This window comes from Alligator mississippiensis, chromosome 1, assembly GCF_030867095.1.
Source record: "Alligator mississippiensis isolate rAllMis1 chromosome 1, rAllMis1, whole genome shotgun sequence".
NCBI classification, from domain to species: Eukaryota; Metazoa; Chordata; order Crocodylia; family Alligatoridae; genus Alligator; species Alligator mississippiensis.
In genome coordinates this window covers 351,789,711-351,805,309 of record NC_081824.1, presented here as the reverse complement: position 1 = coordinate 351,805,309, position 15,599 = coordinate 351,789,711, and the positions used below count along the sequence as shown (strand labels likewise).

The 15,599-nt window shown below is 41.8% G+C and overlaps 1 protein-coding gene across 1 annotated transcript in view; it reads left to right on the top strand.

Annotated features, from left to right (window-relative positions):
• CUL4A (cullin 4A) overlaps positions 1-14,485 on the top strand; it is a 57,875-nt gene extending 43,390 nt beyond the window's left edge. Inside the window, exons 17-20 of the mRNA XM_059721057.1 lie at positions 824-929; positions 10,272-10,444; positions 12,130-12,282; positions 12,931-14,485. Coding sequence (XP_059577040.1) covers positions 824-929; positions 10,272-10,444; positions 12,130-12,282; positions 12,931-13,026 — 528 coding nt within the window. The 3' untranslated portion in view covers positions 13,027-14,485. The remainder of the gene's footprint in view (positions 1-823; positions 930-10,271; positions 10,445-12,129; positions 12,283-12,930) is intronic.
• The last annotated feature ends 1,114 nt before the right edge of the window (positions 14,486-15,599 follow it).

The following is a 15,599-nucleotide window of genomic DNA, read 5'->3' as shown; positions in this document are numbered from 1 at the left end:
TATTAATCTGCCTTGCCTATTTTAGCTGTATCTTGCTTCTATTAAATTTACTCTAGCTGCAAAATTGCCTAAATCAGTGATCTTCAACCTTTTTATGGTGAAAATCACTTTTTGTAAGTCAAAGGCACCCCAGGATCTATCGCCCCCTGCTCTGCCCCTTTCCCACCCCCCCTTCCCAGACAAGCTGCCCGGGCTCTGACTCCACTCACCCACCCAGGCCCAGGTGGCAGGGGGCGTGGATCAGCCTAGTCATGTGCATCCTGCTGCTCCCAATCATGGAGCCTCTAACAGACTGAGATTGACTATCAGAGGCTTTATGATCAGCCAGTCAATCAAGATCGATTGGTTGGTGACCATTGGCCTAAATTAAAAAAAAAAATCCAAAAAAAGTCTTAAACTTAAACTAGATGCTTTCTACTGAGATCCTTTGTGCTAAATTGCTTATCTCTGTTAAAACACACAGGGTGAAATACTGGCCCCCATTGAAGTTAGTAATATTACTTCTATTTACTTCAGGGGAGTCAGCAATTTACCTATTACATCTGAAAACAAGACATAATGGACTGTTAAGGGAATACTGAGTCCATAGTAACCTGTTGGATTTTCACTGCACTACCAATGTAGAGATTAGGAATTTCTATATTATTGCTATGGCTGTGTGTTTCCAGGGAAGCATATGCTTCATGATAACATTCATTTTTCCTCATCTAGAAGGTATTTGTTATATTATTTCTACAACTCAGAGTTTTTTAATGTTTGGCATTGTATAGATTAAAAATGCATAGTCTGAATGTTACTTGGATTGTTTTTATTTCATTTGTAGGGAAAGAAAGAGTTTCAAGTCTCACTCTTCCAGACATTAGTACTGCTTATGTTTAATGAAGGAGATGAATTCAGTTTTGAAGAAATTAAAATGGCTACTGGTGTAGGTATGAAAAAATATATTTTGTTTCTTCATAACTTTCATACTAGTTTCTGTGTATGATTCAGGATCATAGGAAAATAGGGCTGAAAGGGACCTCATGAGGTAATGTAGTCCAACTCCCTGCTTCAGACTGCATCATCCCTGACTAAACCATCCCAGTCAAGTTGTCACAGGCACAACCTAGATGTGAGATGTCAAAATTAAGGGCACAAGCCTGGGAAGCCCAAGAACAAAAGGTCACAATACTGTGAATCTAAGAGGTGAAACCAAGGGTCAACAAACTAGGAGTCCAAGAACTAAATGGGATCATGAGCTGAAGGGATCATAATTGAGGCAGGGAAAAGGGACAGGTGCAGGTTAGGCAAGGATTAGGTACAATTTAGGCAAAGCAAGGCACAGGTTCAGGCTAGGAAGGGGGCAGCAGGAACTGGTGATCAGGAACCAGACTGGGACACTCCAGGATCAGGAACTAGGAATAGGAATCAAGAAACAAGAGTTCTGAAGCTAAACAGAAGAGGAAGTCTGGGTCGACAGCCCCCAGAGCATTGTAGGGGCTGCTACTTGTATGTAGCAGCCACAACCAAGCACATTAACAGGGCCAGCTGAAGGCACTCAAACAGCTGATAGCCAGTCCCACAGAGGCAACCAGGGGGATCTGGGGGCTTGCCTGCCTACCTGCTGCTCTGGCTTCTGACACAAGTCTGTCCAGCCCAAAGGTGCCCAAGATGTGGCGCACAGAATTTTTATCCAGCCCACAGATGAAATGACCAGAAGTTCTTGGTAGTGCGAGAGCAGTGGAAGTCTTAATTGCTGGAGCTCCAGGAGCTGTGGTAATTATCACTGCTACTGCTCATTCTGCTGCCAAGTTTCCGGACTGATTGGGATGTCTGTGGGCCAGATGATGCAGTAGCACATGCTGGATTACACCCATGAACCAGCCCCACATGCCAGATCATGGCCATGGAGTTGGGTGATTTAGTCACCACTGGTCTAACCCAGCATTTCTCAACCCCTGGGCTACAACCCAAAACTGGGTCAAAAGAATATATGAAAGGGTTGCAAACAAACTTTAAAAATGGATCAACAAACTTTTAAAATGGATTCTCCTTTAAAGGAGAAAAATGTGGGAAACGGTGGCTTTTCCCTTGCAAGCTGTCAGAGTTTCGGCCTACAAAGAGCTGCTTGGGGGCCCCCCATGCCCCACACCCCGGGGGGCTGGGGTAGGGGAGTGAGGGGCACTGGGTTGGGAATCTCCATTGATGTTTACAAATAGGTCCCGGTACAAAACCAGTTGAGAACCACTGGTCTAACCTGTTATTATATTTCCAAGCATACAGATTCCACAGCTTCTCTAGGCAGCCTGGTCCAATGTTTAACAACCCTCATAGTCAGTAAATTCTTCCTAATCTCTAAACCAAGTTTCCTCTGCTGAAGTGTGAGGCCATTGCTCCTAGTCTTGTCGCCTACCAAAACAAAGAAAACTCTTAACTCCATCCTCAAAATACCCTTCAGGTATTTGAAGACTATTATCAAATATCCATTCAGTTTTGTCTTCTCCAGATTAGTAATCCTAGTTCTTTAGGCCTTTCCTCATAGATCTTTTTTTTTTCTATGCCTCTATTAATTTTTTGTCATGCTGTCCTGGATTCTTTCTACTCTATCTATGTTTTATGTGGATGTGAAGGTTTCATTTTAGATCAGCATAATTTTGTTAATTTCAGTAATTTACAATGGTCAGTTGGTTATGAATCAGTGAGTATTTAAACACACAAACAGATTCACAGGTCCAACCTTGTAGTGTAGATAACATTAACACTGCATGCATGCATACATACTGCCTTTAGGTGTGCATATATAGACAATTATATATATAGACTGCCTGTGGTACATCTTGTAAAAACCTCATTTAATTTTTTTAATCCTCTTGAGAAGTAATAAAATAAGCCGTAGTTGTTCTGAGCAGATAATCAAAGTTCCATTGTAGTTTCAAGTATCATAATTTAAAAGTGGTCTTTCTAAATCAACTCAATTACTTATGGATGTTTGGGGAGTGTGTTCTTAATTTAGTATATTGAAATGATTATCCACATGCACTTCTGATATATGTGGCTTTAGATTGGATTGGTCTTGAATATCAGTATACTTCACACCACCTCCCCCCAATATGCTTTTTGGGTGCTCTGTAGCTGTAGGCATAAAAGGCAGAACAGATGTTACCTATCCCTCAGTTCTTCCTTACCACCTGGGGAACAAGACAGAATCCTGCTGTTTCTGTAGTTCTGCAGTATGTACTTGTCTTTTCTAATTTTTATTGGGGGGTTTTTTTGTTTAAGATGGTATAGTTAAACCTATGAGCATTTAAAGAAATGAAACAAACTTGAAGTAGGAGTATTTGAACTCCATGGACATGGCGTAGTTTAAGTACCCAGGACTCGAATCCTATCCCTCCTATGTGGCAGCTGTTTCTATAATGAGGGAAACTGAATGCCTCTTCTGTCCAGTGGAGTGCATATACCAGAACAGTACTCAGAGGGCAAAAAACAAGGAAACTATGCACTAAAACTTCCTTTGAGAAAGAGTTGTAAAGGCTTTCTCTGACCCTGACAAGAAGATGACCAGTAAACTGGCCCTTACCCTCTCTCAGCTTTCCATCTACCTGGAGTTCCAGGGTTGTCACATTTTTTTTAAAAAGTTCTATCTGTTGCTTAGAGTCAGCTGGTATTGACACCCAAACACACAGCCCTGAAGCACCTAGGAGTAGCCTCATTGTAACCTGTGTTGTCATCTGCAGCATCTACCACACTACCAGCTGACATGGAGGTTATGATCGCAAAACCAGCTTTCTTGATGACCAGTGTCTTAGCAGCAACTAGTCTGCTGAAATCCATATTGGTGGCCAAAAGAGGCTGTTCTTAAAATCTGTCATCTGTATCTGCTATGTGAGTTCCTGTGCAAGATGCTTGGAGACACTTTAGAATTGTTAAGAGAAAAGTTCAGATTATGGAAGGGAGGTAATGTCTTCTCATCTGCATCCAAGTGTCGTGGAGGGAAGTTGGCCCATAGTTATTGCACTCTCCTCTGTATGCAGGAAGATTCAGGCGGATACTTTTACTGGGGAAAATATCAGGAGCCTAATAATATCACCTTTTCTGTATTCTCCATGGTACAGTATCCCTGTTCACTCCTGGCTCTTAGAGACCCACTGAAGGATACAATTCAAGTGGAAAGTTCTGCCTATCCCAGAAATGACAGCCTCCTCTTCACCTGGTGAAACTGTCACTCGCTCCTGTTCCAAGTCTTTCAGATGACTCCTGAATCTTCCAGGAACTCTTCCAGTAAATAGCTAAAAGGTTAGGAATTTCAGTAGAGACAGTGCAGGAAGAATAACTAACTTCTGGATATCCTGTACTCCCCAGTCCCCAGTAGCTTTGTACTGCCAATAAATGAAAATTTGTTGGAACCAACAAGAGGTCTGTGTTAAACCACATCTTATTTGATATGGGCACCAATAAAAGTGGATAGGTCAAGCCCTTTCAAAGGGATTTGCCTATTCCTCATTCCTTAGTGATTGCAACTGTTCACAGGAGGCCCAAGCAGTGAGATGACACAAATGTGTACCATGTAATAAGGATGCTCAAGAAAACTAAAGGCATATTCCACAATCAGCTTACAGATCCATGTATCTAAATAGGAAATGTTCCTGACTAAATACGAATTTGTGAATGAAGACTAAATGTTGTTTTATAGACCTCCACTACACGTGCAGATAAAGATGCGATGAAATCTAATGTGGGATTCACACAGTCGTGCCCCCTGCCATACCACACGTTCATGGCAGGAGATGTAATTGTGGGATTGCACTTTAGATCCCATCACTCCTTGTTGCTGGTGCAGGGGGAGCAATGTGCTACATCAGTAACCAGAGAAGGGCAAACTTGCAGTGTTTCTGCTAGGAAGCAGTTGGTTTCTGTGACTGATATATGTGACACTGCCAGTATAACTTGTTGGCATATCTCCCAAGCTTGCAGGATATCCTAATAATCATGAGACACAAGCAGTGAGTCAAGGACTCAGTTGATTGAGACTACTCGTATCTTCTGCTCCTGGTCTTTTCTGACAAGAAGAAAGTCCAAACTATGTTTGCACAAAAGCTTTTTAAATGGACTGTATTCAAACTTGGTAGCATGGTACTATTTTCAGACTCATCGATATAGATTAAGGCTTGTTCCATTACAGCTCAAGCAGTCTATGAAGCTCTTCTAAGAAGTGATCTGAGATTTGCAGAACCGGTGTCTGGAGTTCAGTTCATACTTCACCCAGAACCTTTACTACTAGATAAGAGGGCTTCAGGTACAAGGCCCACTTTGACAGAGCTGTAGTATACCCATTTTATTAGACTCCAGGTACCCATATCCAGGACACGAGATTACTGCTTGTGAGTCATTAGAAGTGGGAAACTTGTTGACAGATCATTTAAAGAAAGAATCATCATGTAGTAGATGTGGTTCTTTAAGATGAGTTGCTCATTCATAACCTGTGACCTATCTTCCCTGCTACTATGGAGTCATTTACCAGCTGGATATTGATGGTTCAGGGACTGATGAGCAGCAGCCTCTTTGCCCTTTATTCCTTCTGCTGCAGAGCGCCAGAGGGCATGCAGAGCACAAATGTGGCTCCAGTGGACATTTCCATCTTGCTCATGCAAATCATATGCACAATGAGACTAAAACAAATGTGACGACCCATCTCAAAGAAGCAGCAATGTTGAAACTACTGTCCAGGCTTACAGTTAAGAGCTGTAGGATGGGCCTTTAGTGTTGTAAATGTTGTTGTATAATCTCAAAGAAACAGAGTTACTGAGATTAATGTTTAAAAAATTCCACCTTTGTTTGATTACTGTGATTGATATTTTTGTAAATTGTAATAAGGGAACAGAAGGATATCGAATCGGGGAATACCATGGAATTTTTAAATAGTAGCTCTGCAGAGATGTGATCACTAAACTGTTTTATAGCTATTAGAGTTAACAGTAGACATAAGTAAGTTAGCCTGCTACTCAAGCTTTCAGGGCACTTTAACAGTCGTTTTCAGAATCTTTCCTATTTCAGTATGTAGGTCTCTTGCAGAGCTCAAGTCTAGTGAACTTTGTGAAGTTTTATAGTGTTAGGGGAAAAAAAGGATTCCAGAGACTAGGCAGAAACATATCTTCACATTTTAAGCTTTTCCATAGATAGTGGTCAGTACATTGGCATTTTGTTCTAGCTACCCTGCAAGTTGCTTTCAACTTTGCATTTTACATATTACAAGATTCTTATAATCCACTGTCTTTACCATCCTGTATAATTTTTATTTCCGGTAAGTTATCATGCTGTAAATTTATTGCATAAATGGTTTTTTTTCTGGTAGAATAAATAACTTTTTGCTATCTCTTCAACACAGTGTTCACCTAAAACAGGTTACATATCCAATTCAGTAGAAGTCCAAATCAGTAAAGGTATGGACACAAATGCAGCAAACCCACTGGAAATCTAATGCTTCTTCATCTAGGTTTAAGGTTAGAGCAGGCTTATTGGAGGTTTTTCAGCTGATTCACGCACAACAATTTAGAAATTACTAGCTGGTGCTCTTTGCATAGTTTTATAGTTTCATATTGGTTAGGATTGGAAGGGACCTCAATAGATCATTGAGTCTGACCCCCTGCCCTGGGCAGGAAAGAGCGCTGGGGTCATATGACCCCAGCCAGGTGCTTGTCCAGTAAAACATTCCCCTTTTGTCCACTGTCATACATGCTCATATACAACTTGGCTGAAGTTTCCTGAAGTCCAGGAAGGGTGGGCATTTCTCAGGGGACTAATCCTGCAGGCACAGACCATCCCAGTACACATAAAAGGGGGCAAAAAAGCAAAGAAACCCTCTTGGTAGAGCAGGGAAATCCAGGAGAGCCTGGAGGGGAAAAAAAGAGGCCTACAGGCTGTGGAAGCAGAGGGCTGACACCAAGAAGGAGTATACCTGCTTGGCTCGAGCTTGCAGGAAAGCAGTGAGGAAAGCCAAAGTGGAAATGGAGCTTAGGCTGGAAACAAAAATTAAGGATAACAAAAAGTCATTCTTTAAGTACATAGGAAGCTAAAAGAAGGTAGAGGGTAACTTAGGGCTATCTCAGGATGAACTAGGGCAACTGGTAACACAGGATGGCCAAAGAGGAGCTTCTAAATGATTTCTTTGCATCTGTGTTCCTGGACATGAATACAAATACGCATCCCATTGGGACCTTGGGTAAGACCAGTATAGATACCAACCCACCAACTGTTCGAGCTGACCTAGTAAAGGGACACCTGGAGGGGTTGAATGTATTTAAGTCAACAGGTCCTGATGATCTTCATCCTAGAGTACTTAGGGAATTAGCTGGAGTCATAGCAGAGCCGCTGGCACAACTGTTTGAGCATTCATGGTGCTCAGAACAGGTCCCAGAGGATTGGAAAAGGGCCAATGTGGTTCCTATTTTCAAGAAGGGGAGGAAGGAGGAACCCGGTAACTATAGGCCGGTTAGTCTCACCTCTATCCTTGGCAAGACCTTTGAGAAAATTATTAAGGATCACATTTGTGGGGGACCAGCAGGTAAAATGATGCTAAGGGGTAATCAGCATGGGTTCATAGCAGGCAGATCCTGCCTGACTAACCTGGTTTCATTTTACGACCGTGTCACAAAAGGCTTGGACAAAGGAGCAGAGGTAGATGTTATTTACTTGGATTTTAAAAAGGCCTTTCACACAGTGTCACGCCCAAGTCTTATAAATAAGCTAAACAATTGCAATGTAGATTATTACACAGTCCGGTGGGTAGAAAATTGGCTTCTGGGACGCACCCAGAGAGTAGTGGTGCGTGGGTCGGTTTCTACCTGGAGAAATGTGGGCAGCGGAGTCCCCCAAGGCTCTGTCCTGGGACCGGTACTATTCAATACCTTCGTTAATGACTTGGATGAGGGGGTAGAAAGCACCCTGTCCAAGTTTGCTGACAACACCAAACTATTGGGGGAGGTACACAAACTAGATTGTAAGGAACTGATTTGGACAGGCTGGGCAAATGGGCTGAACAGAATAGCATGCAGTTTACCAAGGATAAGTGTCATTTGTTGCACCTGGGGAGGAAGACACTCCTACAGCCTGGGAGGTACCACTCTAAGTAGCACAACTGCAGAAAGGGATCTCGGAGTCATAGACGACTCCAAAATGAACATGAGTCACCAGTGTGATGAAGTAATAAGTAAGGCTAACTGCATCCTTTCTTGCATAAGTAGGTGCATCACAAACAGGTCTAGTGAGGTGATACTTCCCCTCTATGCGGCATGGTCAGGCCACAGCTGGAGTACTGCATCCAGTTTTGGGCACCGCACTTCGAGAGGGATGTGGATGGCCTGGAGAAGGTTCAGAGGAGGGACACTCGTCTGGTTAAAGGCCTACAGAAAAACCCCTACGTGGACCGATTGGGAGACCTGAACCTCTTCAGCCTCCGCAAGAGGAGGCTGAGAGGTGATCTCGTGGCCGCCTACAAACTCATCGGGGGGGCCAGCAAGAAATAGGGAATACAATGTTTATCAGGGCGCCTGTCGGGCTAACTAGAAATAATGGCAACAAACTGGAAGAGAGCAAATTCAGATTGGACATCAGGAAAAAATTCTTTACAGTGAGGGTTGTCAAAACATGGAATAAGCTTCCAAGGGAGGTGGTGCTGTCCCCTTCCTTGGAGGTGTTTAAAAGGAGATTGAACAGACACCTGGCTGGGGTCATCTGACTCCAATATTCATTCCTGCCCAGGGCAGGGGGTCAGACTCGAAGATGTAATAGGTCCCTTCCAACCCTAACATCTATGAAACTATGAATGCATTATATTACTTTGTTTCCAAATAGCTATATTACCCCCAGTTACCAATTGTCTGAATGCGTTCTTGTTTTACCTTTGTCTTTGGATTTTAAACTCTTTGGGCATGTCCACACGTGTGGACATTTGGATCCCTGGGGACAAGTAGTGGTGGCACACCTTGCACTGCTGCTACTGGTCCCCAGGAAACTCCTGTGCATGTGCGCTTTGGCGTGCAGTAAGTTACCCCGGGTTGGGTAGGGGAGGCTGGGGCCAGCACTGGGTTGGCCCCAGCAGCCTGTCCTGGAGGCCTCCTGGGGCTGCAGCATTAGTGATTCTGCCGTGCAGAGCCTGGCCAGCAGCCAGAGCACAGCTCTGGGCAGCCCAGCTCTGCTTTTTTTCGGGGGGTGTTTTTTTGACCCCTGAGAGGTCAAAAAAAAAAAAACCTGTAGAGAAAAAAAAAAAGCAGAGCAGCTCACACATGGGAAATGTTCCCTTGCAGCATGGAGAACATCTGAATGTGCAGTGTGTGGCGCCGCAGACATGTTTGCAGCACCACATACCATACGGCCGTGCTTCTCTGGATATGGCCTCCAAGGTTGAGACTGGGTTTATTCATGTCTTGTACAATGCTGAAACTACAGTCCAGAATTACATTTAAGAGTTGCAGGGTGGGCCTTTAGAACCCATTGACATGGTACAGGTACTGTGCAATTAACTAGCTAATTGCAAAATTACTTGGAGGCCATCTACACATGCAAAATAGCTGTCACACAATAAAAAGCACCAACCAGCTATAAAGTTAGACCTCAAAAATGTGTACTAATTTTATAGCTAGTTGCTATCAAGCTTTAATATACACATGTAGCAGGGTCTCCCCTGCAGCTGGAAGCCCCATCAGCTGATGGGGCTGCTAGCGGTAGGGGTGCACTGTGCCCAATGTAAAACACCTGAGCCCTAGGGATCCTAACAGCCACGATCGCCAGGATCCATGGGTTTCATGCACCCCAGAGCCCTTGGTGTCATGGCTGCCTTAGGGCTTTGGGAGTACATGAAACTTCTGGACCCTGGGGATTGCAGCTGCCATGATCCCTAGGACCTGAGGATCAACTGGGGTGCATGGGGCTCCCAGCTGTGGGAGCTTGCTTCTTGCCAGCGCAGGGGAAGCTCGGGATCAGGTTCCTTTTCACTGGCAATAAGGTGCAATGGGATCTAATGTGCAATACCACAGTTACTCCTCCTACCATGCACTTGTGGCATGGCAGTAGGTGCAATTGTGTCAATCATGCATTAGATCCCATTGCGCCTTTCCCTGCATGTGTAGAAGGGGCCTTAGAGTTGTAAATGTTGTATAATTGGGAATGAGCTAAAATAAATTAATGCCAGCCTATTTCAAGAAAGGGAGAATTTTTTTAAATTGCTTCTATACATTAAAAAGGTAATTTTTCAACATTCTAATGAGTTTTTCTTGTATTTTTTTACTTGTTTACAGAGGACGGTGAATTGCGAAGAACCTTGCAGTCTTTGGCCTGTGGTAAAGCACGAGTATTGATTAAAAATCCAAAGGGCAAGGATGTAGAAGATGAAGACAAATTCATTTTTAATGGTGATTTCAAGCATAGATTGTTTAGAATCAAGATTAACCAGATACAGATGAAAGAAACAGTATGTATTAAAATTGTTCTTGTTTGCATGCTTTCTGATTAAACTGTCACTGACTTGCTTATCCACATCTGGCAGAACTGATACAGTAGGTTGTTTTCCTTTTAGGAAGGGAGACTGCATTCTAATCTGTCTGCTAGCATGTGTCCTACACTAATATGATCTTGCATGCCTTTCAGTACATCTTTAATGTTTCCTAAAGCAGTTAAGGCATTGCCTCTATTCTTAATAAACAAATCAGAAGAAATGCCATTAACAGATGAGCTGTTTTGTTTTTTACCTGAAGGGTGAGAGGTTACTAACAAGCCAGTGTTATTTCTATTGTGGTGGTTGCTGTTGCTGTAGCTGTCTGTCAGGATTGAGTCCCAGCTCAGTAATTCAGCACGCTTTGGTTAGCATGACTAGTTATTTATCTTGCTTTCTGTTCAGGCAGGTCCTTGAAATGCATAACCTTGAAATGACTCTGTATTTCAGAAGGCCTTTGTTTGTCAGAGTTCTATGCAAAATTCATCTGTATTTGTTATTTCTTTAAACAATTTTAAATTATTTTTAAACTAGTTTGATTTACCAAGCTCAGTTTTTATAAAACTATATTTACCTGATTCCAAGATGACTTCCAATTTAAGATGGCCCCCCTAATAATTAGATTATTTTCATGAAAAATTATTAATTTATTATAATTTTGCATGTATAGAATGTAATTATTGTAGGGTTAAGTTCATCTCCCCCTCACCCCCGCCCTAAATGCAGTGAGAAAAGCACAGGCAATGGGGGGACAAGTGGTTAGAAAAGTTAAGTGGCCTAACCCCTGCCTCCTGTTGCCTTCCTCCTCCCCCACCCCCACTTACTTCCCTGGAGTCTGCCCTCCTGCACAGTGTGCCTCCCTGTATCTTGTTTCCTGCCATGTATCCCACTCTCTCACTGCCTACCCTCTGTCCCCCCTATGGTGCCTGTGTGCCACCCGGCCCCCCCCCCCCTTACTCTGTCACAGCTCTGGCTCCAACTCCAGCCCTGCTCTTGCCAGGGACAACAAGGACATGGTGACTCTGACCCCTGCCCAGCTATGCAGCAGTGATTGTAGTGGTGGTAGCTCCAGACCTGGCCCCAGGACTGGGTCAGAGCTGGGGCCAGAGCTGCTGCCTGGCTGGGCAGGGGCTGCAGTCGCCATGTGCTGTGTTCCCCAGGCTGGAGGAGGCTTAGAGCCATGACTGAGGTTAAGTAGGGCAGGGGTAGGGAGGCCAAGCAGAGGTGGCAGGGCGGGGGAAAGTGGGAGGCAGATGGGGGAGGGGGAGGGGCAGCAGCTAGAGCTCTGACCCGAGCCCAGATCAGAGCCAGTGTGGGAACTGCAGCAGTAGCACCTCCCCCTGCTCTGTACTCAAATCCAAGATAAGGGGCTTTTTTCCCATATGTTGAACGGGAGGAATAAAACTCATCTTGGATTTGAGTACATACAGTATTTTAATTTACCGTGCTTATGCATTCTGTTTCCTCTAACACCCGGGTATCCCAGAAACCTAGTTTTAGATGCACAGTGGTTTATGTCTGTCCATCTCTCTCGGGTAAAGCATGAATGTACGTAGCTTCTGATTAATGTCTTAGCTGTATATTCTTCTCTAAAGCTTAACCAAATTCTCAGAGGAAATAAAGATGAAAGATGGCTTGATACATCTTTTCTGATTGTCCTTCAGGTTGAGGAACAGGTGAGCACAACTGAAAGAGTCTTTCAAGACAGACAATATCAGATTGATGCTGCTATTGTACGAATAATGAAGATAAGAAAGACGCTTGGTCATAACCTTCTTGTTTCTGAATTGTATAATCAGCTGAAATTTCCAGTTAAGGTAAGTAAACTTTGAACCATCTTAAAACTATTTCAAAATACTAGAAAGTGTTGCTTAGTTTTTCCATTTATCTTGAACCTTGTTAGATGTTGAAGAAGAATAGTACAGAATGTTATAGCCGAATCACCAATTCAGATATTAAAGTGTATATGTTAATACAGGGGTTTTCAACCTTTTTTTAATAAGTGTACCCCCAACAACCTCTGTTTTAATAAGTGTATTAAACCTCCTGGGGTGGGGGGGAGGGAGGTGAGTAGCTGGATGCAGCGGGGTGGCGAACAGCCAGACGTGGAGTGGGGAGATGGGGGTGGCGAGCAGCGGTAATGTGGCGTCTGTGCGGCCCTTGCTTCTGTGAGGCAATAGTGCGGGATGGCAGCGTTCCATCACTGCGTACCCCTGGCTGACAACCCTGTTAATAGGAAGGAACAAAAATGTCAGCAGCTTTATGCCAGGAGTTTATATTTAGAAATAGATGTTTAATTTAATGGTGTATTTTGTTATACAGTTTATAGCTGCCCCAACTTTGAAAATAAAGGTTGTTATCATTATTTTACTGCTGTTAGTTTGAAAATAAAGATAAACATTTACTTCCATATATATTTCACTTACATTATTAAATACAATGCCCATTATATCTTTTTCTTGTAGCCTGGAGACTTGAAAAAGAGGATTGAATCTCTCATAGATAGAGACTATATGGAGAGAGACAAAGACAACCCCAATCAGTATCACTATGTTGCATAATGAAGAGAGAATCCCTTTTTAAATACACAAATATATCTTCAGGACAATGAATAACTATGCTGTTTCCAGACTCTACTTTTAGCAGATATCTGGTTGATACATATTATTCAACTAGCTGCATGCACTGCTGTGGAAGAGAAGCAAAGGAGATGGTAATTGGATCAACCTTGTCAAGACTCTCCTTAGTGATTTTAAATGGCACATTTTTATTTCTTTTAGTTATGCCTTTTGTTATTTTGGGTTCTTCCAAATGCGTTTCTACTATTTTGTTTAAAAATATCTTTGAAGTTGGATGGGAAGATAACATTTTTCTGTGTAACTTTCTCTGAGATACAAGTCAGGTTTATTCACTGCACATTCATACAGACCCTTAATGCTGCATTCTTTAGCTACAAGGATTGTTTGGGTATCTTTTTAAAAACCCTTAATTCATGAATACTTATGTACAAACAAACAGTGTTGTTGAAATACACTACATTTCTGAAATTTTGCACCATGAATACTAGTATCTTCACATTTTAATTTTCTTTCAAATAATTCTAAACTTCTCTCTGGTTTGGATAAATCAGATTTTGAAGTGAGATCTTTGAAGTGCCAAGGGGACAACTGTGTTAATGTCTGTAGAGAACTGTATGATAATTTAGCTAAGATATTTGGTTGGGGGGTGGGGGGATCCTGCTTTTGGGGGTAATGAAGATTGAATCCAACAGATCCTATCTTGCTTTTGGACAACAATTTTTTATCACTGTTTATGTAAAACTGCAGTAAAACCTAGTTTTGCCTTTAGAGTCGCATACAGTGTAATTACTGTACAGTGTGCTCTACACTAAAAAGAAAAAAGTTTTCTTAAAGACTTTTAGTCTTGAAGTTGTGAAAGCATAGCTTTTTGTCTTGAGAGATTAAGGATTTTGTGAGTACCTTGTTACATATTGTATATATGTAAGTTGATTTGAATTGAAGAATGAAAGACTTGTAGCTCTGTTAGATGATTGTAACTATAAGGAAGATACTTTTTGTGGTAATATTTACAAGCCTCTGTTTATTTTACAGGAGTTGCGTAATGGTGTGTTTGATTCTAATTAAAAACTACCAAAGGAGTTTTGATCATGGTATAATGAGAATTTAAACTAAGCAATATTTTCTTGAAAAGTACCTTACTAAATTTATGTAATGTAATTTTGTGCATAAATTAAAAGATCACTATCCCTTAAGAATACATTGTTAAACACAGATATCTCTTGAGTTTCTTTGTTAAAGTCCTCCTCCTCTCATCTACTATCATTCATTGTATTGCATTCTTTGAATTATTTTTGTTCCCTTTCCGCTATGGTTAGAAGATAAACCTCACATATCTTTAGTATAATAAATGTATTTAAAAGTTATTTAACATTGTAATTTAATGTAGACTTGTTTTAATATTTGAATCTTCCGTTAATTCAAATAAAACATTTTTGTTGCATATTAAATATGAATTTCTTGGCCACAATGCGACTGTGGCACTTAAATCAATTTTTCAATCTGCAGTTTAGTGTTAGTTTAAAGGCAGGTTTGCTGACTGATTGATCTATTTTCTGTTCATATCACATCCATCCAGTCCATCTGCAAAAATATTAAAAGTAAAAAGAAAGAAAGAAAAAGGTATATATAATAAGGCTAATGAAGCAGAAGATTCTTCAAATTAAAGCAATGCTTCTCAATCTTTTTGGACTTGAGACATGCCTCAGAAAATGCGTATTCTTAGCTTTCACTTGTTTTTTTTTTACTACAGAAAATAAGAGTAAATCCTTCTGTTGCAAAGAACTCAGGAAGACCACAACAGGTCAGAATGTTTTTGACACTATGGATTTCTGTTAGAAATCTCTGGGTTTGTCCTGGGAATCCTGCATACATGTTTGCACACCTAACAGAGATAATACTGTTTGTCAATGTTCAAAGGATCTTGCAACACCACAGCTGAGAATCATTAGACTAAGGAGTTGGCAGTAACAAACAGAAGTCCAGTGATACATGTTAAACAATGGTGCATATCACTACTACTTCTCCTTCCCCTCACTCATTCACTCCAACAAATGAAACTCTTAACTAGTGTTTTGATGAACAAAAACAGTAGTTTACAAAAACTGACAGTATTCTCTAGAAACATTTTCATCAGCCAGTGAATTATGTCTGCCTGAGGAAGCGATGTAATCAACAGGTAATTCTCATCTGTGTAATTAGAAAAACATACCAGTGGACTGGAATTTGTTAGTCAAGTTACTCTCACTGGTACAGTAATAAAGAAATTAAGATTTATGAATTCTACTTTTTGCTAGACTGTTTGCATGCTGAACAAATGAGTAAGCAATTTTTCAGCTACACTTTCAACCATGTCATTGGTGACCAAAACCATTGTCATTTGATCTATGATAGGAGTATCAAACTCTGGATCTGGACCTCCGGGCTCCTCCTGAGCTAGATCCAAGGGGCCAGCAGTAGCTGTGGCATGTCTGGGAGCTCTGGTGTAGTTCTATGGGCAGTGGTGGCAGAGGTCCAGGTGGTAGTAGCAGGGCCCAGCAGCAGGGTGAGCAAGAGCT